The following is a 27320-nucleotide window of genomic DNA, read 5'->3' on the forward strand; positions in this document are numbered from 1 at the left end:
GTCTTTGGCACCTCCTAAAAAACAGACCTCTCTGACTTCACCTTTGCTCTTTTCCCCGGGACATTTTCTCGTTGTGATTTGCTTTCAGGTGATACACCTCCCCTTTCAGAAGTTGGTCAGAAGTTGAATTTGACCAATTTAGATTTAGCTGCTCCATTTCAGGGCCCTTTTTTTTAACCCTTGTTCACTTTGCATAATTAGAAACTGAAATTTTTTAATTTATTGCCTCCCCATTTTCTATTCCTCTGTCTTAAAGATGTCATTTTTTTCCTTTTCGCATCTCCCGGGGATCCTCCCATTAGATCTTGTGTACTCTCTTTTACTATTGCACCTGGGATATTTTGAGATTTAGTGAGTTGTGACTTTTTCTAGAATCGTCATTCAGGAAATGCAGTAGGTCCCACCTTTATCCGTGGTTTTTTCATTTTCCATGATTGTGGTTACCCGTGGTCAACTGCAGACCAAAAATATTAAATGGAAAACTTCAGAGATAGATAGTACATACGTTTCAGAGTGTGCGCCATTGTTAGCAGTGGGGCGGAAGCCCATGCCACGCCGCCCAGACAGGAATCGCTCCTTTGTCCCGTGTGTCCGTGCTGCCCTGACCCGTGGGGCGTCCGGCCCACGGCCCCCACACAGCCCAGGGCGGCTATGAGCGTGGCCCGACCCAAAAGTGTAAATTTGCTTAAAACCTTTTTTTTGCTCCTCAGTTTTTGTTAGTGTTTATGTATTTAATATGTGGCCCAAAACAACTCTTCCTCCGGTGTGGCCCAGAGACGCCAAAAGGTTGAACACCCTGCTTAGTAGCCATCTCAGTTATCAGATTGGTTTTCAAAGAGATAACAGTGTATTCTTACTATTGTCCTATTTTATTGTTATTGTTCATCTATTACTGTGCCTCATTTGTAAACTAAATTTTATCATAGGATATGTGCATAGGAAAAAAACGTAGCACATACAGGGTTTGAAGCACATATCTGTGGTTTCAGGCACCCACTGGCGATCTCGGAATGTGCCCCTGCAGATAAGGGGGCCACGGCATTCTCTTGGTGAAGTCTGTAGATAATTTCCTCCTCCTCTTAGTGGAAACTTAACTGTTGCCTTGATGTGGAATGAATTCAGGGAATGGAACTCACATGGGTTCTGTATGTAGAACATGATGGTGTACTACTTAGATGTAGGCTTGCAAGAGTATTACTTGGGTTTATTTTGTTGTTTTAAAGTCTATGTGTGTACCTTTTGATGCCTCTGATACTGAATCTAAGAAACTGCTCATTCTGGGTAGCGTGACTTTTTCCTGATGCACATCCTCTGGTTGGTAGTGTGTGCGGTAACCTGATGCCTATGTACATAACTCTCGCATGCACATTACAGAGATACCCATGTGCTAATGAGCCTACATCTGTGAGGATCACTAAAGTAATCATTGCAGCGCGATTGTTTGTTCCATCAAAAATGTAAAGGAAGCATTACCCCAAATGCCTTTTAAGGGTTTCCTGCCAGAGGACTGTGCTCCCCAGGGTGCCCTGGCTGGAATGGAGTGCAACAGAAGAGAAACTGCCTTTTCTGGACCCCACAGCGTGTTTCTCAAAACTTCCTCCTCTGTTCCTTACAGGCTTCACCTTTCAGATATTTTAAGTCATACGCTATTTCAGGAACAGTTTTTAGCTTTTTTTTAGCCCCTCTGAAATCCATTGTACATACTAGTTTTGTATTTTTTATATTTCTCCTCTAGAATAGACTTGCAGTGATTTCAGAACTAAAGTGGTGTGGCAATATCTTTGTAAACTGTGGCCCACTTTTGCCTGGTAAATTCTTCAGTGTTACATCTCTAACCACTATTTTTTTTTTTTTTTTTAATTCTTACCCCAGGCCATGCTCTTGATTTTAGAGAGAAAGGGAGAGAAACATCAGTGTGAGAGAGAAACATAGATTGGTTGCCTCTCGTAGGCGTCCTGACCGGGGACTGAATCCACAACCCAGGCTTGTGCCCTGACTGGAAATCAAACCCATAGCCTTTTGGTTTTTATAGGGCAACGCCCCAACCAACTGAGTCACACTGGCCAAGGCAGAACTTCTACAGTTTCTAGTCCTCAAAATAACCCCGCAAAGTAATTGATACTGGGCCAGATTTTACAGAAAACTAAAGACCACATAGCAAGTTAAGTCTTTAGAGTTAGAATTTGAATTCAGGACTTTTTCAAAACTTCAGAGTTGATATTCGACTCTCCTGTGATTCCCCCAGTTTATTTGTTATTGTCATCTTCTGAAATAGAGACCAGTTTCACTTAACTTTTGGTCCTTCTCAAACTGGAGTACTGTATTCCAGTCTCTGGAATACGCAATATGGTACAAGGCGTATTTGAAGCTGCAGAATCAATTCGGCTTGTTATCTTGCAGTGTCAGTCTTGCTTGATGGTAAGTAATGTGGACAGACTGGGCACCGATGTGTTAAGGCTCAGAATATAAAACTGCAGGGATGTTTAAGATAAAACACCAGGTCTGTGTGCCCTCGGCCTCCCTGCCTCACCTCCCAGGCGTCCTGGGTGTATGAGTTTGGGCCAGCATGACACTAGGGAGCATGTGACAGTTTGAGGAGGACTGTGGAAGTGCATTCCTTCATAGAAAGAGGGATGGGATAGGTACGTGTGTCTCTCTTGCAGCATCGTCCCCTCTTTAAAGCAGAGCCACAGAATCACATCTTCCTGTCCGTTTGGCTGTGAGCTGTGATATAAAGCACCAGTGCTTTCAGGGTAAATAAATGATGTGCAGGGCATTCTTCTCCTGAAAACTGGCTGTCAAAACGACGCAGACAATACATTTCTTCCCTAGAAAGGACTGTGACCTGGGAGGGGTGTCCTTTCCCCCGGATGGTTCTACTCGTGTGTGGTGGCAAGGCCGATGCAGATGCGATGCCCCAGAGCAGTTGATGAAGCAGTTTTGTCAGGCATCCGTCTATTTTCTCCAATAAAATGGTTCATTTCGAAATCATCTACCTAAGAAATAACATTGGGCCAGTAATCCTGTTTATATGGTTAGAACAGTCACTCAATAAATATTCTATGTCAGGCTCTATTCTATGTACTGAGAATGTAGTTGTGACAGGTCCTCACAAGCTTATATTCTAATGGGGGAGACCGGCGACAAACATGTATACAGGGTGTGGCAAACATAGGTTGACGTTCATGTGAAAAATAATGCAGTAATTAATAGTAATACAAGAACGAGCTGTGTGTTCGCGCACTCACAGCTGGACACCTTGCCGCACTCGGTGCTAAGCGCTTCAGCTGCAGAGCTCCTCCTGTGGGGTTTCACCATATTCAGCGGTGAGTTTTGTCTGACCTAAGAAACTGCTAGTGGCCGTTCCAAGGACTTTTTGGCACATTCTGTTCTCTCTTCTTCTCAGGAAGCGATCCGTTAAACATCCTCCTACTGTTCTGCTTATATAAGCCCTTTTCCTTAGAGTTGAGTATTCTGAGTTTTGTATGATATAAATTCATTTATGCTATTTCACATTGTCTGTTCTCAGCCATCAGTTTAATAGCTTTCACATGGTTACAGATTCTTCCCAGTGGTTTGATTGTAGCTTATAATGCCTGTTAGAATAGCCTTTTGAAGATAAAATTAAAATTTGCAGCCCAGCAGCTGAAAATCATACTTTCACCTAGGAAATGATTTGTACCTTCTAAAATCTAAATCCCTAAAACCCGGAAAGAAAAAAATACACATTGATGTTTTTGACACCAATAGGGCGTTGGTGTAAGTTTTGTTTGTGATGGAATCTTTGTATACTCTTTTCCCATCGTTCTGTTTTGGCTCAGAATAACAGCTCCATTATTCTGAAGCATTCCTCAGACTCCCTTCAGTTAAATCAGTTCTGGAAAACATCAAATAACTCTAGACAGGAGCATAGAAATGTCTGAGCTTAAGGTCAGCACCTCTAATTAAGAGAATACCTTCAGATCCTTGGACAGCTCCCCAGGGTAGAAGCAGGAGGTGCTTGGGACTGGTCAGATGAACCTCAAAGGCACTAATCCAGATCAGTCATTGTGATCATTTCTGGGATTTTTCTCTTTTTTTTTCCCCCCTGTCTGCTCAGTGGCCGTGTCAATTGATAAACTTTTATTACAAAGGGGTTTTTTTTTTTCCTTTTCTTAGAGCCAGGTAGACTTGTTCCTTATAGAACTTCAACCTTGGGTGCTGTCTGCGTGGTTCTGCAGTTGTAACGCCCTTGCCATTGGACGGAGGGCTCTTCCTTTGGGTGTCTGGCTGAACTTGAGCTGCGAGCAAACTCGGCTCTCAAACTCGCCTGCCTCCGCCTGGCTGCACGCAAGCGCTCCTGCCGTTGTTGCTGGACCCCCTTAGCTGGCGCGCGCTATAAGGAGTCACTACTTTCCCCAGTTACAGAAATACTGTTGCCACGGACACGTTGTGTAGCTCAACATGAGCGGGGCCGGTGAGCACTGCTTCTGGCGCGGCAGGGCGGCCAAGCATTAGTAGCATTCTCGGCACCATCTAAGGAGCACAGCCACTGTGACTTAGATCGGGAACTGAGGGAACTGTGCCTCTTAGCAGAAAGTTTGGGCTAGGTTATCAGCTGCACATCTTTAGGAAAACTCTGCTTTCAGCATTTGCAATATTTTCCTGAACTTGGCACCTCGCCTTCCTTCTTCATCTTGTACCCTGATTTAGTTGGCCTAGCGCTGATATTATCTCCTTTGTAGAGAAACTCGGAGGCCGAGTAAGGAAATTTGGGGGCAGTGGGAAGTGGACAGCTTCGAAAGGCCCTTAACAGCACAGGGTCTGGGCGCCTGCGGCCGAGATTAAAGCCACGCCCTACACGCCTGCCCCTTTTCACTCCTGGTTCCCACCAGCTGGCTGGATAACAGGTATCACAGATATTGCTGGCTTTTTACAAATCCTAGTTCCACTGATTTCGTACCCTGCCTGATAAGTAAGTATTACCAAACAGATAAATCCTGTCGACTCCAGATAAACCAGCAACTGACTGAAATGGTTAATGGCTGGTTCAGGCTACGTGACAACTTTCCTGGGTTTTGTTCAGCTTTATAGTTTTTCTTTTCCTTTTTCTTTTTTTTCCTCCTTGATTAATACCTGCGTCACTCTGCTTGTCACGGTGGATTAGGGGAAGACGCTCCCGGGGTAATTGGCTCCCGTCCTTGCTGACATCCCCCTATTAGTCACTCATGCCATCGCTGTGCTGTCACCCTCGTCATATTCTCAGAGGGGAGGAGAATAACCTTCCTTAGAATCTTCCCAGTCTCAGGAGAAGCAGTGCTGAAAAAGCTTCAGTTTTGCTAGTGAGAAACCATTGAAATTGTCCTTTCGCTTTGCGCTTGGACATAGCATAGTTAGGTGAACCTTAATATTTTTGGCTGCGTGTCTCTAATAGCCCTTGGATCCTGTCTTGTAAGATCAGAGCTCTTGATTCTAGCTGAGTTGTATCTGCTGTATTGCACATAAATGAATATCAGGATTTCTTTTTAGTTTCTTCCTTGGTTTTAAATTAAATTGACAAGCAGTATGTAGTAGAGGACAGTACATTCAGATCTTTTCCAGCTAAGATAATGTTTATGTAATACTCACAGATAGTAAGAATGATAACTGAGAAAATAAGGGCTATAATTGGGCTTCATTTCTTTTGGCCTAAACACCACCATTGAGGGCCTTTTCTCAAGGTCTTTTATTGAATTTAACATATTTGAGAAAAACTGCTATTTCGCTTCCAGTATGTTTTCTCTCGTGCCAATGAGTGCCAGCCAGGTCTATAAAGAATTCCATCTCTTTCAAGTTTGGATTATAAGCCTGGCCAAAAAAGGAAGACAATGGTTATAGGGATAAGGAAGGAGTGAGCCCCTCAAAAAGTAATAAAAGCAGATCAAAGTATCAGAACAAATGAGACATTTTGTATCCTCCTCTTCCCTTTGAAAGGGTATTTCTTTCTCCTCAAGTTCTAACTTCACATTTTTAAAGATTTTATTTATTTATTTTTAGAGAGGCAGGAAGGGAGAGGGAAAGGGAGAGAGAAACATTGATGTGTGAGAGGTATATCAATTGGTTGCCTCTCGCACATCCCCAGCCGGGGACCTGGCCTGTAACCCAGGCATGTGCCCGAGACAAGGAATCGAACCAGCGACCTTTCAGTTCACAGGCTGGCACTCATTCCACTGAGCCACGCCAGCCAGGGCCTAACTTCGTTTTTATTTAAGATTTAGCTCCAGAGTCATTTCTGAACAGATGAATCTTGAGTTGAAACAACAGTTAATTCTTTAAGGTACTGTTTTCAGCCTTGTAGGTACATGAGAAGGACATGGGGAGCTTTTGAAAATGTTGATGCCCAGGCTGCACCCCGAGCAATAAAATCACTATCCCTGGGATAAGACTCAGGCATCACTATTTTTATAAATTCTTACCTGCCCCCCAACCAAAAAAAAAACAAAAACAAAAACAAACCACAGGTGGTTGATTCCATCGTATATATAAAGTTAAAAACCACAGTTTATGAAACACAATTGAAGTAGTTATTAGTACTCTTAGAAAGCTTGAATTTTAATCTAAGAAACGCCCAGAAATTAAAAACTGAAGGAAAACTTAAAAACTGAAAACATCCCATAACCAACCTGCGTTTGCAACCTTATTTGCTACGACTTTTCCCGCCCTGCTGCTCCACATAGCTCTCCTGCATTCTGGTTTAATTGAACTATACTCCTTCTTGATCATGTTTTATTTGTGTGGGGGATTTTTTTTCAGCCTTTGTTCACACTGTTTGAGAAATAACCCCCTGTTTTTGCTTTTTATAATCCCACACTACCACCTTTTTGAAGCTTTTCATTATCTTAGGCCAGAAGGAGACTCATCCCTTCAGAACTTCCCCCTCTTTTGCTTTAGTATATTCTGTATGGTTTTGCATTCAAGTTTTATTTCCCCTCCCCGTGAGGGCGGAGCCTGGGTTTTATTCATGCATCTATTCCCTTCATTGCATTTCCAGTGGTGCCTTATATCCCAGTAAACATTAGATCAGTTCCTTGTTTGAATAAAAGGCATTTCATGCTTTTGAGATGTCATGTTGCAGACATGTGCTGCTGTTCTAGAACCAGGGAGAAATCAGATGTATAATTTCTTTTTTTGCTTTCATACTTTTCCAATTATTCAAATTCTTATTTGTGATGACCTTTTTATTTATTTATGTGTGTGATTTTTGCCCCATGTCTAAGCACGGAGCAGTCTTGAGGGACCGGATTCTGGAGAGGTTGGCGTGCTTGGTAGCATAGTGCAGAGTGTGCTCATTACTGCCGGTTAGAAGCACCTGCCTGGGGTGGTTTTCTGTTGTGGTGGAAGCAGAATTTTGTCAGGTCATAGTATTCTTCAATATAGGTTATTGTTAGGTTTTGGCCACCTTCTTTTATGGGTCTGTTTATTGAGAAGGTAAACCCTCTTTCCCAAATCCTGAAGACGAGTACAATTCTGTTTTTTAACATCACTGCAGCACAAAGATGTCCAGGTTTCTGCCACCAAATGACAGACAATAAAAGGAACCAGGTTTTGTAAAGCGTACATACGACGTTCAGGGATTCAAAGAGGAATTTTAAATGCACGTTAAGAACTAGAGAGGAAGCAAATGTGGAACTAGAGCAAAAAAAGGTGGTTTTGCTTTTTAAACAGCACCATTAATTGTGTTTATATGTGTTTCCCATTTCTTCATGCCAGCTGTTTCCAGCTTCAGTTCTTCTTGAATGCTGTTCTCATGGAAGACTGACTTCAGGATGAATTATATATAAGGGCCCTCAGGGGGCAAAAGGCATGACTAAGATCAAGTGGAATTATTTGCCTGTCACTTAGCTAATCTTAAATTAGGCTAATTCTCCAATAGTTAGCATCCTTTAAAATGATCTACTCCAAATAAATCACAGTGTTTCTCCTTGGTAGCACTGGCTGAGGGAGATCTGAAGCACTGCACGCCTTCCCTTGTCCCCGCCTCCGTCCCTCTGCCCCTCCCTCCGGGTAGGATATCTTCCTTTCCCAGCTGTTTTCTTTCTTAGGGAAGTTCTAAACTCTAAAAATCACTCTCATTCCACCTGTAACTTCTGAAGCTTGAAGTCGTAACTCAGTACTGGTTGGGTTCCTGCCTCCGCAGTGGGACAGCAGGTTTTGTAGGTCAGAGTACATTTCAGTTTTTCTTTTCTTTTTTCCTCCCTGAAATTTCCTTTTAGAGAAAAATAAAAAAACATGCAAATATAACAGCTTGAAGGTAGAGCTTCTTGGCATATGAAAATCCTTAAATTCTGTCTGGGTTTGTGCCTATGTATCTCAGTGGAAAGAGCGGACCTGAAACATCCCTGAGATGTCCCAGCTCCATCTTCTCTCCAAGTTTTCTCAAAATTCCCGCACTCCATCACTGCCACTACTTGGTTCCCCTAGGAAATGTTTCTTTGCCGTCTAGAATTTCTTTCAGCTTTGGGAGACGAGTTGAATGGCATGTATTCCCAGCAACTCGGTAGAGTAATGTACAGACTCTGTATGGGCATCTAGTACTTAGTTGAATGAACTCTACCTCTCTCTCCTCTCTCTCCTTTCTCTCTTTCAGCTTGGCAGTGACCTTGGCGGGGGCATTGGAGGAAGTCCGGCAGTAAGTGCCATCCGTTTTTTTTACCATGGGATGCGCTGCCCCGTTTGATGCCTTGCCTGTGCACACAGTCTCAGACTAGCCACCGCGGCTGGCTAGCACTGTGCACCGAAGCTTCTGTAGCAGTGTCTGAGGAGTAGAAAGTAGCGTAGGGTTACTTGGAATCTTTGGGGTCGTACACCACATGTGGTAACAGGGGCATCTTTAGGGATTGGCACTCTGATGTTTACAAAGATCTTAGTTTTCCTGACATTGAAGAGCTAAATGGAACCTCCCATCTTGCCTGGAGAATGCTTTTATTCTCTGGTGTCACCTAAAAAAAACTTGACAGAGTCTGCCGTGGGACTCAGAGTGAGACTCTCCGTGTAAGTTAGTTTGGGGGCTGTGACTACCCTTCTCCCCCAGGAGAGTTTCCTACCAGACCTTTATGCCTAAGTGGGGCCGTAAGACTTGCCTGGACCCAAGTGGAGACGGAGCTGCTGTCTAAGGGATGCTTCCCCTCCTTTCTGTAGACTCGAACTTCCCTCCCTAGGGTGCTCGTAGGCCTTTTGCACAGAATCATGGAAGCTAAAATTGGAAACAAATTAAAAATCCCGGATCACTGTGTTCCTAATCCTACTGATTACTCTCTTGATGGAACTTGTAAAAAGTGTTAATGTATCTTACCGATGATGATTAAAAGGACAAAGAATATACTAATTCAATGCCTAAAATACTGTAATTATGGTGTGCTCTTATTGATTTATCAGTTCTTCTAAAATGTATATAAGTATTCTAAGGACTATTAATCTAGTCTTCCTGATTCCCCCGCTCCCACCCCCACTTTTTTCCCCTGCAGGTGGGACAGTCCTTCATCCCGTCATCGGTGCCTGCAACCTTTGCTCCTTCCCCTACCCCTGCCGTGGTCAGCAGTGGCCTGAACGATCTGTTTGAACTCTCCACCGGGATAGGCATGGCCCATGGTGGATACGTGGCTCCTAAGGCTGTAAGTAAAACAGCGCGTTCTCCACGGACAGGGCCCAAGTTACAGAGCGTCTCATGTTTGTGATTCTTTCACTGATAGTAAATGCGAGGTTGGGCCCCTCATTTCGGAGGATTTAAGAGAAAGATCAGAGATGTCCTCAAACATAGCAATAGAAGCACTCTACCATATTTGTTAGCCACTTTTATAGTGAGACTTAAAATTGGCAGGACAAAGTATCTGAGTTTTGTTCTCATGTTTAGAAATACTGTGCAGTTTGTCAACACTGAAGTCATTCTAGTGTAAATTTGATAGATGGTGCAGTAGCAGGGCAAACGCAGTGCAGAGAAGGGCCGTTTTTATCCCTCATCCCTTTTCCTGCCGCCCCGCTTTCCCGCTGACACTGCACACGGGCCGTGGAGCGCCCGCTCCGGTTTGGGGTGCCTTTTCAGGGTTGTGTCGTCGGTTTAGGGCTCTTTCAGTCTCATCTTTGCTTGTCATGCTCAGAAGGAAATTCAGAAGGGCAGACGACAATACCTGTACTGTAGTTTTGGAGCCGGGGTAGGTAATAAATGAAATATGTAGACAAAACAGGTATTCAGATTATTTAGGCAACATCTGAGTACTTACTATCTCCTGTTTACTGGAAACTATAGCAAGAGTTAAAAGTATACACAAGACATAGTCCTTGCTTTTAAGGAGATTATTGATAGTGAGTTGGTAATGATAAAAAAAAAAAAAAGCCTTCAAAGATGATAGACATACATTTTCATTAGTAGATTGAGTTTCTCCCTTTTTAAGCCTTTCACCAAAGCTGCTAACAAGGAACTGAATTACCTTAAGGAACTGAAATTTTAATTTTATCTTTATTCAAAAACAAATCGCATCGCGATAAATCCCGTCTAGCTCCACTGGGCTTTATACTGTGTTTCAGGTCTGGCTGCCTGCAGTGAAGGCTAAAGGATTGGAGATTTCCGGAACATTTACTCATCGTCAGGGACACATCTATATGGAAATGAACTTCACCAACAAAGCTCTACAGCACATGACAGACTTCGCGATCCAGTTTAACAAGAATAGGTAAGAAATATGAGCACCCAGCTAGATCTCAAGACAACCGTATATACCTTGTGCCCAACAAGAGAATGTTCCATTAACAGTGGGTGAAAACTCTCCTGCTGGCAGATGCCAGATGAAGAGGCGACTGCGGGCTTTTGCTCGTCTTTTTGGTTGTCACCTTCAGCTCTGAGGCTCCAGGGGATTTTGCGAAGAAACTCATTCAGGTGGAATGAGGAAACTTTAACTTAAGCCTTCTTAAAGGATCCTAGGACTAGAATGTTTTACTAAAACAGTTTATGTAAAATCTTGTTTTTTAGAAATCTGTTTACTCATTCAACAAATAATTGTTTAGCCTCTGTGTGTCAGACATTTTGAGGTACTGAGGTTAGAGTAGTAAAAACAAAAACAAAAACAAACAAATCCATGTCCAAAGCTCACATTTCGGTGGGGAAAAATGAATAGACTTTGGTTGATGTCATAAATGTAGAAGACAGTCTACCTACCTGGTTAGTTGAATAACCACATAAAGGCTACCAGTCTACTTTCAGCAGTGAATTCTCTGCTTTCGTGAGGAGAGCTTGAAGAAATACAATGTTGACGTCCTATAGTTCTAAGATGTCACTGGCTTTTATTAATTGTGATTCAGGAGACTGCCTGTTAGACTTTGATGGCAGGTTCATTTATTCATAAATAGGAGGTGATTCAAGCGTGTTTCTAACAAAGTAGTAATTGGACCCCTAAAATAGATTTGATAAAATTTGTCAGTAACATCCTGGCTGGTGTGGCTCAGTAGCTTAGGTTGCTGCCCAGCTCCCCAGCTCGGGGAGTGTGAGAGGAAACCTATGGATATTTCTCTTACACATCACACATCGATGTTTCTCTCCCTCTCTTTATCCCTCCCTTCTCCGCTCTCTAAAAATAAATAAATAAATCTTTTTTTTTTAAAAAAAGAAAGGAAGAAAAGGATATTCTGTGTTTTCTTCTGTCAAGATCAGTTATATTTCCAGCCACCTTTAGGGAGCTGGCCATGTAAAAGGCCAGAGCTGTTTGGGGAAATATATTGTGACTAAGGCAATCTGTATAGCCTACCTTCACACTTTGATCTGCTTGTCTTTGCTTTTTATTTTCCTTTTTTTTTTCAAGAAAAGTTTTTATTTTTTGTTCTGATAGCTACACTTTTTCCTTTATAAAATACCCATGATCCTGCTTTCTATAGTCTATTGATTTCCTACTATAATTTGTATTTTCTCCCCCTATTACCTAATGTCATTAGTACTATCTTTCTTTGGATTTACTTTGCTTTTTGTACCCTTGTATGCTTTAACTTCCATACTTGACTTGTCATCCTTGACCTCCAGTTATGACAGATGATGCCAACTTGCTCCTTTTCCACTCTCTTGCCCTTTCTCTCATTTTTGTAAATTGGTTCATTTCTACATATTATTTTTGCACTTCTTATTTTCTCTTGGATTTTTTCTTAGTTCCAGTCCTTTTATCAGTTTCCACTGTCATTTCTTGGGTGTCTTCTACTGTGTTCCCCAAAAAGGGTTTGAGGAACAACACAAGGGTCATGTGAACAACAATCCTTGAATCTTTACAGGTTCAAAACTGTGACCTTTACATGTGAAAAATCTTGACTCAAACTCTGTTTTACTCCAATGCCTTTTGTCATTGAATGTTCCTGTGGAAAAGCAGTTTCTGGCCTGATTTCTTTCCACCATGTAAGTGATTTAACCATTTTGTCTGGCTGCCCAGAGTTATTGAGATATTCCCAGTGTTGACCAGTCTTGGTCAGTTTTCCATGGAATAAGGTATGCCCTTTCAGTATGTACATTCATGCCTTTTATTTCAGGAAAGTTTTCGGGGTTTGTATGTTTAAACTTTTGTACTGTTCCATTGTTTAGATTTTCTTTTTTGGAAAATTATGCATTTATTGGATTTTTTTCCCTCCCATCTCTTTACTATTCTTTTTCTTTTTTTTAAATTATATTTTATTTATTATGCTACTAGGCTTTCCCGATTTTTTCCACCTTTGCTCCCAGCACCCCCAGCCCCCCGCTCCCTTAGGCAACCCCACGCCATTGGTCACGTCCATGGGTCATGCGTTTGATTTCTTTGGCTGTTCCATTTCCTGTACTGTACTGTACTTCCGCATGGCTATTCTGTAACTATTTGTTCTTCTTAATCCCCTCACCTCTTCACCCATTCCCCCACACCCCTCTCAGCGCCTGGCAACCATCAAAATGATCTCTGTTATCCATGATTCTGTCTCTCTTCTTCTTGTTTGCTTAGCTTGTTTTTTAGATTCAATTGTTGATCTTTTTTTTTTTTTTTTTGTACAAAAACAGGTTTGGTTTCAACAAATAGTACAGGAACAATTAAAATAACATCATTGTCACAATCAGATTAATGAGTATTAAAAATATTGGTAATATCAAGTACTGGCAACTCTGAAAGGACCTGGGTATTCATAGAAACTTTTTCTTCATCTTAAAGCAGTCCCTTTAGCATATTTTGCAGTGCTGGTTTGGTGGAGGTGTATTCTTTTAGCCTTCTTTGGTCTGGGAAACTCCTTATTTTGCCTTCCATTTTAATTGAGAGCCTTGCTGGGTAGAGCAGTCTTGGTTGCAGGCCCTTTGCTTTTCATGACTTGGAATATTCCTTGCCATTCCCTTCTGGCTGGCAGCGTTTCTGTTGAGAAGTCAGATGCTAGCCGTATCGGGGCTCCCATATATATTACTACCTCTTTCTCCCTTGCTTGCTTTAGGACTCTCTGTTTGTCTTTGATATTTGCCATTTCAATGATGTGTCTTGGAGTGGGCCTCTTTGGATTCCTCTTGATTGGGACCCTCTGTGCTTCCTGGACTTCTGTGACTTTTTCTCTCCTCCAGTTAGGGAAGTTTTCGATCATTACGTTTTTCAAACAGGTTCTTTATCCCTTCCTCATCCTCTTCTCCTTCTGGTGTCTCTATTATATGGATATTATTTCGCTTCAGGTTGTCCTGCATTTCCTTAAATGCCTCTTCATTCTTTTTGAGTCTTTTTTCATTTTCTTGCTCTTTCTGGGAACTTTTTTCTACCTTGTCCTCCAGCTCACTGATTCGGTCCTCAGCTTCATCTAGCCTGCTTTTGATTGCTTCTACAGTGTTCTTCAATTCAGAAATCGTATTCTTCATTTCCACTTGTCTCTTATTGGTGGTTTCTGTGTCCTTTCTCATGCTGATATTGTTTGTAGTAAGTTCCTCGTAGTATCCCTATAGTTTTTTGTAATTCTCTCCGAGCTCACTGAGCTCATGGAGCTTCCTCAGAACTGTTGTTTGGAACACATACCCGATAATTTATTTGCCTCTATTTCATTTAGTTCTCTTTCTGGGGATTCCTCCTTTCCCTTCGAGTGGGGCATATTTCTTTGCCTTCCCATTATTTGTGATACTCTTCTCTTTTGCTTCTGATTCTTAAGTTGATCTGTCTTGATTTCCTGACTTTGTGGTGTGAACTTGTATGGTTGGAAACTGCTGTTTTTACTTTCTGGATCTCCGTCTGATGATGTCAGATGTCGTCCCTGTCTGACCTTAGGCAGTCTGTTCGAGACTTCCAGTAATCTACTGTTTGTGGCTGTCTCCATCAGCTGTTAATCTAGTCACTCTGCTCTCAGCAGGGCGCCTTAGACAGCTCAGGGTGGGATGGAGTCCCTACTGAGGGGTGGGGTCATTGGGTCCTCTCACGCTGCTGCTGTATGGGGGAAGAGTCTGTCGATTTGTATTTTTCTTTTTGCCATTTTATTGTTCCTAGTTTTGATCATATTTTTAAATAAGTCTCTTTAACATTTCATATATTAATGGTTTGGTGATGATGAACTCCTTTAGTTTTGGTTGTTTTTTTTTTTTTGTCTGGGAAGCTCTATCTACCCTTTCATTCTATATGATAGCTTTGCTGGGTATAGGTTGTAGGTACCTGCTTTTCATGACTTGGAATATTTCTTGCCAATCCCTTCTATCCTTTGTATGGGAGTAGGGGAACTCTCCTGTAGGTGGCTAACTTCTTTTCTCTTGTTGCTTTTAAGAATCTCTCTTTATCTTTAACCTTTGGCATTTTAATTACGATGTGCCTTGGAGTGGGCCTCTTTCCATCCATCTTGTTTGGGACTCTGTGCTTCCTGGACATACATGTCTTATTTCCTTCACCAAACTAGGGAAGTTTTCTTTCAGTATTTTTTCAAATAGATTTCCAATTTCTTGCTCTTTCTCTTCTCCTTCTGGCAACCCTATGATGTGAATGTTGGAACACTTGAAGTTGTCCCAGAGGCTGTTTGCACTATCCTCATTTTTTTGAATTCTCTTTTCTTCTTGTTCTGATTGGTTGGTTTTTGCTTCCTTATGTTCCAAATCATTGATTTGATTCTCAGCTTCATCCACTCTACTGTTGTTTCCCTATAAATTGTTCTTTATTTCAATTAGTATATCCTTTGTTTCTGGCTGGATCTTTTTTCTGCTGTTGAGGTCCTCACTAAGTTCCTTGAGCATCCTTATAACCAGTGTTTTGAACTCTGCACCTGATAGATTGCTTATCTCCATTTTGTTTAGCTCTTTTTTGGGGGTTTTGACCTGTTCTTTCATTTGGGCCATGTTTCTTTGTCTCCTTGTTTTAGCAGCCACCCTGTGTTTGTTTCTATGTATTAGGTAGAGCTGCTTTGATTCCATGTCTTTGTAGCATGGCCTAATGTAGTAGGTGTCCTTTAGAGTCCACTGGCACAGTCACCCAGGCTGGGTACTCAAGATACACCCTTCATGTGGGATGAGTACACCCTCTTGTAGTTGAGCCTTGGTTGCTGTTGGTAGATCAATGGGAGGGATTTACCCAGGCCAGTCAGCTGCAAGGATTGGTTATGACCACTTAACCACCGACCTCTGCCCTCCATGGAGGATCAGCTGTGCAGGGGTAGGGTGGTGATGCTCTAAAGTAATCTGTAGCTGTCCACTGGGAGCACTGGTCCTGAAGTTTCCTGGGTGGTGCAGGCCAAGGTCAGCCCCCACCTCTGTTTTGCCTGGGGCCACCCTGCCTGAGCCATAAAGCAATCTGAGAAGGCTGCTACTTGTGTTGGGCTTGGAGATTCCCAGGCGAAACCCAGCTGTAAATCCAGACTGACTGCTGCTAGTGCCTGGCCTGGGACTCACTGTGGCCAGCTGTTGCTTGTTTGATAGGATTTAGGAAGTTGTGAAGCATGAGTCAAAACCAGGCATTCATATGGAAAAGCAGCTTGGGAGGACCCATGAGTTGAGTAGGGCAGAGTCTCTGGGGATCTCTTAGGCTGGCCAGTGTTAGCCAGGTTGATGGAGTCTCAGATATGGCACCAGCTTGCCAGCTCTTTGAGGGGAAGGTTTAGCAAAGGGACAGTGGCCTCTGCTCACCTTAATGCCAGACACTTCAGTTTCTCCCTGTGTACCACTGGTGCTCAGAGGGAGTGGGTCTGAGTAGGTGAGTCCCGGTATAGGTTATTTAAGAGGAACTGGTTGGAGTTCCAGCAGTTTCTTCCACAAACTCAGTCCCTGCTGGTTTTTACAGCCAGAAGTTGTGGGGACCTGGTGTGGGGCTTGTACTCCTTGGTCTTGAGATGATCACTCTTGAATTTTTATCCACCACATGTGGGTGAGGGACTGGCCCATTCCTCATCTATGCCCCTCCTACCAATCTGGATAGATATGGTTTCTTTAATTCCATAGTTGTCAGACTTCCATTCAACTCAATTTTTGACGGTTCTGAGTGATGGTTGTCTGTATGTTCATTGTAATTTTGATATGGTTGTTCAGAGAGGCAAGCAATGTCTGCCTATGCCGCCATCTTGACCAGAAGTCCTCACTATTCTTGAATTATTATTAGACAGGCTTTTCTGAGAAGTCAGACTGATAGGTACTGTACTCACTGCCTGCCTTAGGCTTAGAAAGTGACCAGATTTAGAACTACAGTTCATCCTAGTCATTTGGAATGTTTTAGCCAATCAGTTCTGCTATGTTTAAGCCCAATCAATTCTGCTGTACTTACACTATCAAGATACTTACCGTATCTGTCCCTCGTGGTGTGATAAACAAAAACTTTCAGCATCAGAGCACTAGCAAAGTGGTTCTGTGCTTATGACTATTTCTCCTTCCTCAGAGTCATTTAATGGAAAACGAAAGTTATGTTGTTACCAGTGTTACATGTCATTAGAATTGAGGCCATAGGTCCTGCTATTGCTTCATTTAATATTGCAAAAAAATTATGTTTCCTTCCAATGGAATAAAAGCCATTGAAGCCCAATTGATGCAGTGAAATCCTGCCCCCTGATTAACTTCCAGAACTTCTTCCCCCTCTCCCCTAGCTTCGGTGTCATCCCCAGCTCTCCCCTGGCCATCCACACCCCGCTGATGCCGAACCAGAGCATCGAGGTCTCCCTGCCTCTCAACACCCTGGGCCCAGTCATGAAGATGGAACCTCTGAATAACCTGCAGGTTAGAGTTTTACTTCACTCTATAAGCTGCTGTCTTGCCGATTTTATTTCATTTATATATAAAACTGCTGTGTTATATATAGATAAATACTTTATTTTTATAGAACACTAGATTTGGTCATGGAATAGGATTTACAGTAATTCTGTGGAGAAGTGCTTTATTTTTTAAAAGTCATGCATTGACATAAAAAGTTATTCATTGTTTTACTCAAACATTTAGAAACTTTTTAAGATCTTTTTTTACAAACATTTTTCCCCTAAGACTTAACATAGTGAATTTGAATGCCATTTATATAAAAATAGATCTCAATAGAGAGTCGTGTGGCAGTTACCTGTAAACACACAACCGTGCACAGTTAGGTTGTCTGGGTTTCAATACCCCCTCTTGGCACACACCTGCGATAAGTGCGGCAGAGTCTTCGAGGAGCTCAGAACTCGATAGGATCTGCAAAACCTCTTAGTTTTGAAAATACTCTATTTTTCAGAGTGAATGCAGAGTGGTAAGCTTGTGAGCTGGAACTGTAGCAGCCCTGAAAGGGTGTTAATACAGATAGAAGCCCTAGAGGTTGGGTGTCTGTTGTTGTTGTTATTGTTGTTATAATACAACTTCAAATGGACAAAAAAATTAGTATCATTTACATTATCTTAATATAAATTGCCTGTGGGAGCTTCCTTTCCAGTACTTTGAGGTCTGTAAGACGTATCTAGAACATACATTACTGTGGAAAATGGAGACTGCTTTAATCAGGTGGGGGAAGGGAGGGGCCTGTGGTTTTCCTTTCTGACTCATTGCTGGGACATTCCAGGTGGCTGAGGGAGTTTCCTGTTTCCTTGAGACACCATTAGGCGCCAGAGCTCCTGCAGGACAGCTTTGATGCTGTAGGAATTCTGCCATTTTGCTAGCACTGATAAGGCTCTTGAGTCCACCTGTGCATTAGAACTGTTAACTCCGTTCATACTGATTTTCGTTACAAACCATAGAGGGGGTGCTTCTGGGTATTTAGGTCCACATTCTATTTTAAGGCCGTAATTCGACTTTTACAAATTGTCTGAGCCCGTGGCGACTGCCATGTTGCGTCACTGTCTCTCAGAGGCCAGCCGAAAAGGACGCACTGTGAAGGACAGCCTGAAGGCACAGCGAAGAGGGTTGGTGAGCCCACCCTGCAACAAGTTGGAATGATCGAATAGTCTGAATGAGGCTATAAAATGTTTTTAAAGTGAGTAAAGAAAAATACCAACCTTTCACTTGCCAGTCAAGACAGGTGGGAGTCCATTGCTTACTCTCAGGGAAATACCAGTGTGAGGTACTAGCGCTGATGGCGAGACATCAACGGTAAAGTCGCTGGGAGTTAAAAAGAACACCTCTCAGAGGTCCGCCGAGCCCGTTTACGAACCGCCTTGTTGCTGCGGTGGTTGACTGCCTCCTTTTCAGCAGGGGTGTAATGATTTAGAGTGAAGATGAGTGAGTCACAGTCTAACTTGGCTCAGGCCAGAAGGACAAAGCAAGGGTTGCTGTGCGGATGGAATTGGCTGCCACTCTGAGAGTAAAGTGTGAAGGGGCTTTTCCAGCACAGAATCCTGAAGGAAGCACCTAATCCGAGTCTACATCTGCTCCCTTTTTATTGAAGTCTAACCTCCTGTAGGCCCAGAGAGCCTGAAGCCTAATATTTGAGGACAGTCAGCGTGAGTGCAAGAAGGCTTTGCTTTAGGACTAGGAAAGGGAATTTGGGTCACAGAAACCAGGGCAAATTTCCTGCTCTTAAAAAAAGAAACAGTAAATAAAGGAATGTAAACTTACTTTCATATTTACATTTTCATTTCATAGTCAGCGAAGTGAACATCCCAAGTGGAAACCTTAGTAATAGACATTGGATCTTAGAGTCCAGGCTACTCCCTCAATTTTTTGTTTTTACAAACCTACCATTATTAAAAAAAGCAAACCTAAACATTTTCCATCTAAGCAGAATGTAATAAAGCATATCAGCTTCTCTAGGAAAAGATTTCTGTCTGTAGTCAACTGCTCGTTCTCCATGGTTTTTTTTTTTGCTCATGGATTCTCTTCTTTTGGGGATGTCATAATTATGGCCATTTTCTCTTTAATTGGGATTTCCCAGGAGAGAAGATAAGCAAAAACTCAAAAAGACAGAACCTTTTCCCCTATAAGCAGCTTTATATCATGTTGGCTGATGGAAGTTGAAACTAATGACCTCAAAGTGGGTGGTTTACTTGAGATTTCAGCTTCCATTCAGCCCTGTCCCAGTATGAACGAAAAGAGTCAAATCTTAGATCCAGATAAAACCAGATCAAGATTGGTTGGCATTTAAACATTATATTTGCATAATGTTTAAATTTAAGAGTTCGTGTAGGAAAAATTAGTACTTTTCTAGTACTCCAGACTATAAAATCAGGAGGAAAAAATATCCAGGGTTGAAGAAATGAAATTTGAATGCACTGTGTGTTTTGGCTAATTTGGTATCGATGTATATAGGACACGTAAATCAAACCCCACTGCCAGAGCTGGAACGTAACAGTACAAACACTTTTATTAAAATGCTCGCCAGACCACTTACTGGCTTAGAGTCTGTTAGAAACACTCCTGAAAGGATAAGAAGACACTGTTCTGCTATTGGTGGCATAAAAAAAGAAAGATTTTGTGAATCCAAGTTATAAATATTACACAAAGCTTATCTTGCCCCATAGGGATCTTCTTTCACTTTATTTATATCATAATAATATTCCCTAAAAAAGAGAATAGATTACTTCTATTTAAATAAAAACCTTTTTTAAAATTATCTCTAAATTTAGAGTTTTCTCTGATTCCAGTATTCTCGTTTTGTTTTGTTTTTTTCTTTTTTCACCTTTATTTGCGTAAGTTGCTTACAGACATTTTCCAAGTACACATCTAAAAGCCTAACACCTGTCAGGTGACTGCTTCTTCAGGCTGGCGTCTGCAAAAGGACAGTTGAATTATGACTGAACCTCTGTTCGTCCTGGTCTTCTCACAGCTGCTTGGCCTCCTTTTCCACCAGCTGTATTATTTTTATTTTTTAATTACATGTGACATCATAGTGGCTGGACGTTGTAACTGATGAGGTGACCCCCTGTTAAGTCTGTGTGTGGTCCTCTGGCACCATACAGAATCGTTACAGTCGTATCGACTGTGTTCCCCGTGTCGTTCTTGACATCTCCGTGGCAGTTTTGTAACTGCCAGTTTGTACTTCTTAATCCCTTTACCTTTTTCACCCAGGCTATAAACTCTTAGGAGGACATTCATAACACCGTTCTTTCACGTGTTAATTTTATCAGAGCTATAAAAACAGTTTAAAGAGTCAACTAGTTTTATACTTAAGAAAAACCCAGTCCCCAGCTTTCTCTACCCAACATGGTCCCCAGTATTTCCTTCCATGGAGCTGGTGTCCCTTGCCTCTTTTAGTTGGTACTTTTTATATTTACCTTCCTGTCTCTAAATACTATGCTTATATTGCAACTTCTGGATTTTTTCATCTTAGATATTTCTCTGCATATCCCTACTCACTGCCATCGTTTACACAGATATTTCCTATCTGCTTTTCCTGATAGAGTAATCTTAGAATTTGCTTTAATTAGTGTTCAACGTTTACGTTATTATGACTTTATATACTCCTCAGAGCTGAGCTATTTATAGTAGAGCTTTCCTTTGTAAAGGTTTCTGTAAGTAATTGAATATTTACTAGTTAATGCCTGTCTCTCTTTGCTTAATTTTCTGTGTGTTTGTTTTTAAAGATTTATTTATTTTTAGACAGAGAGGAAGGGAAGGAAAAAGACAGGGAGAGAAACATCAATATGTGGCTGCCTCTCACGCACCCCCACCAGGGACCTGGCCCGCAACCCAGGCCTGCGCCCTGACAGAATCGAACCAGTGACGGGCCAGCATTCAGTCCACTGTGCCACACCAGCCAGGGCCGCCATCTGCGTTTTTAACTATAATTGAGTCCAAATCCCATTGAGGTCTCACCCTTTGAAGTATCCATCAGTTTCACTGTCTTGGCATCTCCTCTCTAGTCTTTTCACCTGCTCCAGCCTGCACTGGTTTCCTGAACAACTGAAACAGCTGTCCCCCTGGGATCTCCATTCATCATCTCTCTGGGGGTTCATTCCCTGCATCTCTCTTCTGTGTTCGGTCTCCAACTGTATTTCTCTTTTCTTGGTTTACCCCCTCATTTTGATGAAAAACATCCTCCAGTTGCTTTCTGAAAATAGGTGGGTAGATGATAAAGTTTTTGAGACTTCGCATGTTTTAAAATATCTTCTTTATCTTTATACTTGTTTCATGGTTTCTGTACAACATTCTAGGTTAGAAGTTATCTTTCTCCTTGCCTGAAGCCATTTTTTCCCGGCGCTGTGCTCTTCTTCGGTGAGAGCTCACGCAGTCCTTCCTCCCTCCCGTGTTCTGGGATCTCACCGCGGCCTGCCTCAGTGCAAGTCCCTCTTCATCCATTGTGCTTGGTACTCACTGGGCTTCTTTAGGGTGGAAGCTTGTGTCCTTCAATTCTGGGAATTTTTAAAAAACTTTTTTGTAGGTCTCCCTTTATTTTTCTCTTTCTTGTATTGGAAGCCTTGCGGTTTGGATGTCTACCTTCCTGGACCAATCTTTTTTTCCCCTCTTACTTTCCATCTCTTTCTCCTTTTGCCTTGCTTTCTAAAAGCTTTTTATGGAAAAGTTTTAACACTACAGAAGCAAACAGAATAGTGCGGTGAGCCCTGCGCCCCTCACCCTGTGTCAGCAGTTACCAGCCTGTAGTCAGTGTTGTTTTATCGGTGCCCCTGCTCCATATTATTTTGAAGCAAGTCTTGACATTTATTTCATTTGTGAATATATATCTTTAAAATATGTCTCTTTTTAAAAGACATAACTACAAAAATAGCAGTTGTACATTAAACAAGAATATTTTAACATCACATAGCCAATGTTCAGGTTTATCTCTGTGTCTTAAGCTTTGTTTCTGTTATCACTGTTTGTTTGAATTAGTGAAGTGCACATACGTAGCAAGATGGGTTGATAACTCAAAAGTCCCTTTACCAACACTGTTCTTTTACTGTTTGGTTTTCAGTGTCTTGGTTATTACGGACCTAAGGGTGTTCCTTGTATTTATCTGACTTGGGGTAGATTGGGCTTGTTGAGTCTGTAAATTGATAAGTTTCCCCCAAATTTGGAAAAGCTTTGCCATTATTTCCTGAAATATTTTTCTGCCCAGTTATCTCTCTTCTCTTCTTTCATAACTCTAATTACACATGTGTTAGACCACTTGGTATTGCTTGGTCAGGTCACGGAAGCTGCTTCTTCCTTTCCTTTTGTTCTTCAGATTGGGTAATTTATGCTGGTATGTCTTCAGGTATACTGCCTCTTCTGTGCACTACAACCTTCTCTTAAGTCCATTCAGAGTAATTTTCATTTCGGATACCGTCTTTTCAGTTCTGGGATTTCCCTTTGGTTCTTTGCTAAAATTCCCCGTTGTTTGCTCCGGATGACGGCTGGAGCGCCCTGTTTCACAGCCTGCTCCCCTCCTGCGGCCATCCCCTGGGCCCACGGGGGTGCTTGCTGGTCCTCGGGGAAAGGAACCAGCAGCGTCATCTCAGGCAGGCTCTGGAAGCAGTGTTGTGGCTGTCTGCCTGGGAAGTCCTGTGTGTCCTACCTGGACATTCTCTCTGCCTCTGTGGGTTTTGTTTTTTTTTTTAAGATTTTATTTAGAGAAAGGAGAAGAAAGGGAGAAGGAACGAGAAACATCAGTGTCTGTCTGCTCCTCATGTGCCCCTCCACTGGGGACCTGACCCCCAACCCAGGCATGTGCCCTGACTGGGAAGCAAGCCGACAATCCTTTGCTTCACAGGCCAGCACTCAATCCACTGAGCCATACCAGCCAGGATGGCTCTGTGGATCCTTTTATCCATGAGGCCCAGGTCAGGACCCCCAGCTAACCTACATCACTGAGGGCAGCTGAAATTCTCTATGTCAGTACTTTCTTTTTGGATTGGCTTAATTCTTCCAAAAATTGTCTTTGACTCTCCTGTCTAGTAAAGACTTTCTACCTGCCAGTCTTCTAGGAGCTAAGCTGGGAGAGAAGGCTGAAGAGTCTAGCATTCAGCATCCATAATTCACTTAGTCAACTACCCCTCAGCCGTGCCTGGCATGCCCTTCAAAGTACCATCTATTTTATCTTATCTTCTCTAAAAGAATTAATCTTTAGTTTTGTGTAGACTGAAGGGCCGAGGTCGCTTAGAATGGTGGTAGGGTCTGGAACCTGCCCGGCATCTCCATCCTCTGTCCTTTAACACACTCTCCTTTCCTACTGTTCCCGGTGCTGTCAGTCTTGAACCTTCGGGAATTCTGTGGTGTGACTGCTAATCCATCTGTTTCACAGTTAGCAACATTTTGTTGCTCTCATAATTTCTCTTCTTTATCTTTCTGAATTTATACCTTTAATTTTTTTCTTCTAATTACAGCAGAATTTTTTCCGGGAGAAAGAAAATTTAAATGTGATTTTTCAGTCTACTATTTTTACCTGAAAGTCTGATAGCACCTTCGTAAAAATGTCTCCTTTGCCTCTATATTACTTTACAGTTGGAGACTTAGAGGTGAATCTACGGGTAAAGAATTGGTTCTTTTCACCTGGAGGGTATTATGCTCAGCGAAATAAGTCAGTCAGAGACAAATGATTGCACTTACATGTGGAATCTAAAGAACAAAATAAACGAACAAACAAAATGAGCAGACTCGTAGATACAGAGAGAGCTGATGGCTGCCAGCGGAGAGGGGGCCATTGGGCACTGGCTGAAAGAGGCAGAGGTGAAGGGGTTGGGAAGTAGAAATTGGTAGCTACGAAACAGTCATGGGTTGTAAATAAAGCATGGGGAATATAATCAATAATGTTGTGATACCCATGTCGGGTGGAGAGAGCGGAAGGTAGAGAGAAGCATTGACGGGCTGCCTCCCGCACACGCCCGGACCAGGGGTTGCACTCATCCTGACCGGGAATTGAACCCACAACCCTTCAGTTACAGGACGGTGCTCCAGCCATTGGCCAGGGCAATCTGTCTATCACCTTTAAGCTCCACATAAATGTTGTTTAATAAGAGGATAAGTATTGATTAGGGAAAAGAAATAATGTCTCTTGGTTTTTTTCTTTGAATGTCTCTCCCTAAACAAAGCAGTGTTATCAGCTGTATTTATTTAACCTTTGAATGGTTAGGGCAGAAAGTGCTACAGATGTTAGCTGCAAAGGACACAATCTTACAGTCCTATTTATTCATCTCTCAAAGATTTTTGTCAGCCACAGTGTTTTTTTCTTTTTCCTCCAGTGTATGGCCCTGAGAAAATTCTGTCCCTTGTTACTCCTACATTGCAGTCGCAGCCTGTGGGAAATCGGTTGCAGATGGCTCCTGTACTGGTATTTCATGTCTCACATGTGTCCGTTCACACTCAGAAAGCCCACAGCTCTAGCCATTGTACCAGAAAAACCAGTAAATGCTTCCAAACAGAAGGCTTTTTCAGCGACTTTCATCCGATAAAGCAAACCAGCTTGGCGTTTTGCTGACTTTTGTTGACCGTTGTGCAGGGCAAACAAGTTCAGTATGAAAGCCTCCGCTGGTCTTTCAAGACTCACAGCTGAGGACTGTGCACTCTGATCGCTTTTATGGGACCGCATGCTGCTTGATAGATGTTGAGTCCTTGAAGTGGTGGGTCTTGTGGGAACTGTAAGAGATCCCCAGGTCAGACAGGTAGATCCAATGATGAAAATAACCCTCGTAGCTAGGGCAGAACCCAAAATAATCCATTAGCAGTATGTAGGCAGTGGAGTCTTGGGTATGAAAGATGACAACATTTTACTACTGAAGAAAAGAAAAGAGAAAATGACTTTCTGTGATTGCTACTTCAGATTTTATATATTTGTTGTGTCACATCAGGACTTTAAACATATCCTTTCACCTTATCTGAGAAACAGAGTATCTTATATACGACATGTTCCTTTTCTTACTAGGTTGTTCTTTTTGAGAACGATCCTTATCCTTTTTGTCAAGATAACAAGATTCTACTGGGCAATATCTTTTATCTTAATATAACCAGCACTCAGCTTGCTTCTGGAACTCTCTATTATAGATGTGTCTGTTAGTAGCTGCTGCCCTGCTTGAATGGCCACACATAAGCAGTAGACAAGAGTTCTGTGTTCTGATCAGCCGAGATGGTCTAATGGAGCATAAATCTGGCCTCAGTGGCAAGAGACAGTTGTTCCTGAAACCCAGACTTCAGTTCTCAAAACACCCAACCCTGGGAGCTAGTTTGTCGGAAAGGGCCTGGGAGACCAGGGCCCGTGCTGTGAATCTTGAGCAAAGGATCGTGCATTTCACACAGTAGTTCTAAGTAGTAATAAAAGTGATTTGTGCATCTTCAGCTATAAAAATCCCAACCATCTTTGTATTATAATAGTAAGTTAAGAGTTGATGATGAAAAATGGAATCAGTTTCGTGTTTCTGGTTTGATAAGTGATTAGAAGATGGATTTAACACGTGATCTCTGTACAATAGAGGACTTTACAAAGCCTTAATGTACTTTATAGTTGGAATTAAAGGGGGTTCCCTGGGCTTTTCCAGGGCTGGATTGAAGCCCCCTGTCCTTCCCTCGTGTGTGTGTTCACTCTTGTATTTTGCTGGAGCATTATATTCAGTGAGATAGGGAAAGCACTGCTTCGTGGAAAATTTTTACATAGGGATTGTGCATAGGCTTCATGTCAGTGAGGTCAGCATGTAGTGCCTCTGGGTAGGAAAACTAAAGAAAAGCTGTGAGCCGTGCGAGTGTCCAATGTAAAGAACGTAAAATCTCGTGGGTGGAGGAGGCAATTTCTAATGTTTGTTTCAAACCTTATTTCTGATGGCATTTATTTTATATGAGCAGTTGATAGGCCCTCGACCTCTACATGAATACTAGTGATTTACACTCTAAAGTGGCGGAGTTTATGTTCCTAAAACTCTGGTAGGAAGTCATTTATGTTGAACTAAAATGTCTTTAAATTCTACCTATAGATTCTCATTTTGTACCTGGGGTTTTGTAGAAAAGTTTCTGTCTGAGTCTCACGGCTCTTGGGTTCTGAAAATCAGTCAGGCGGGCCCATAATAAAATGTTCTCAGTCTGAGTTCGTTTCCCTTTCTATTCCACTTCAGGAAAGCCAGAGGTTATAGGGAAGGACATTTGTTTGTGTGCGCTGCAAATAGATGTCAATTCATTGTTCTTAATATTAAGAAAAACTATTTAGAAGTAGAACTGGTAAATGTACTTAGTCACAGTTTGGAGACCAAGGAACTGTTATTTAATCATTTTTGAAAAGCGTGTAAATGAACAGTGGTCCTTGGTTTGATGGCAACATTTCTTCCCAGGAACCCTGAAGTTTGGAACACAGGTACTCCAGATATGAAAGCACAGAATTCCTTAGTTCCTTAGCTCACACTGTGCCTGAGAGTCATATCTGTCCCAGAGAGAGCATCTCTGCAGTGTCCCGCCCCTGTGGCCAGCCATCTTGGCATCCGCACGCCCTTTTTCTGGCCACAGGAAAACCAGGTGATAGACCGGTCTGCATATTGCCACGCCTGTGAACCTGTTTGATTTCTGACTTGCTGTGAACTAACCTGAGGCTGTCTGCTTATTACCTAGAACCTAGATTAGATTCTAAGTCAGATTTGCCCCAGGATTTAAAAATGAATAATACCCATTCCTTCTCATCACTGAGGTCTGTTTTTCTCTTGGGCCTTCTGCCTCGTGACATACCAGACTGGGATGTGGACTATTTAATCACTTTAAGTGATAATTTACTAGTTCTGTCTTCACCGTCTTGTGATTCAGTATGGTATGTATGAAGTATATTTTTAAGTTTAACAGTAAGCCCTACACAGCAAACAGTTCCTATTGTTCATGTAAATCGCTTTCTAAGGTGTAAAAGCTGCAGCCAGGGGCACATCAGCCTGTCCTAGTGAGGTACCCAAAGCTGCCATATAGGGGAAAGGGGGCCTTAAGATTTAGAGCCATATGGGCCGGCAGGACCTGCTTAAGGTAAGACCTTACCTTTTGGCAAATTTATCTGTCAGGGAGGCTGAAGGTCCTGTGAAAGTATTGCTGTTTTATTTCTAGCAATGGAAACTATAGAGTA

General features: G+C 42.2%; 1 protein-coding gene across 3 annotated transcripts in view; it reads left to right on the forward strand.

Moving 5' to 3' along the window:
• Positions 1-27320, forward strand: part of AP2B1 (adaptor related protein complex 2 subunit beta 1) — a 105048-nt gene that overhangs the window by 59370 nt on the left and 18358 nt on the right. For 2 of the 3 annotated variants that reach the window (XM_054593119.1, XM_054593120.1), the window contains exons 15-18: positions 8606-8647; positions 9483-9629; positions 10540-10685; positions 17020-17149. In XM_054593119.1, the coding sequence (XP_054449094.1) occupies positions 8606-8647; positions 9483-9629; positions 10540-10685; positions 17020-17149 (465 nt within the window). The remainder of the gene's footprint in view (positions 1-8605; positions 8648-9482; positions 9630-10539; positions 10686-17019; positions 17150-27320) is intronic. The other variant, XM_054593121.1, reaches the window with a different exon arrangement.

The sequence above is a fragment of the Pteronotus mesoamericanus genome, unplaced genomic scaffold, assembly GCF_021234165.1.
Source record: "Pteronotus mesoamericanus isolate MK-2021 breed Mesoamerican mustached bat unplaced genomic scaffold, CSHL_Meso_final scaffold_408, whole genome shotgun sequence".
NCBI classification, from domain to species: Eukaryota; Metazoa; Chordata; class Mammalia; order Chiroptera; family Mormoopidae; genus Pteronotus; species Pteronotus mesoamericanus.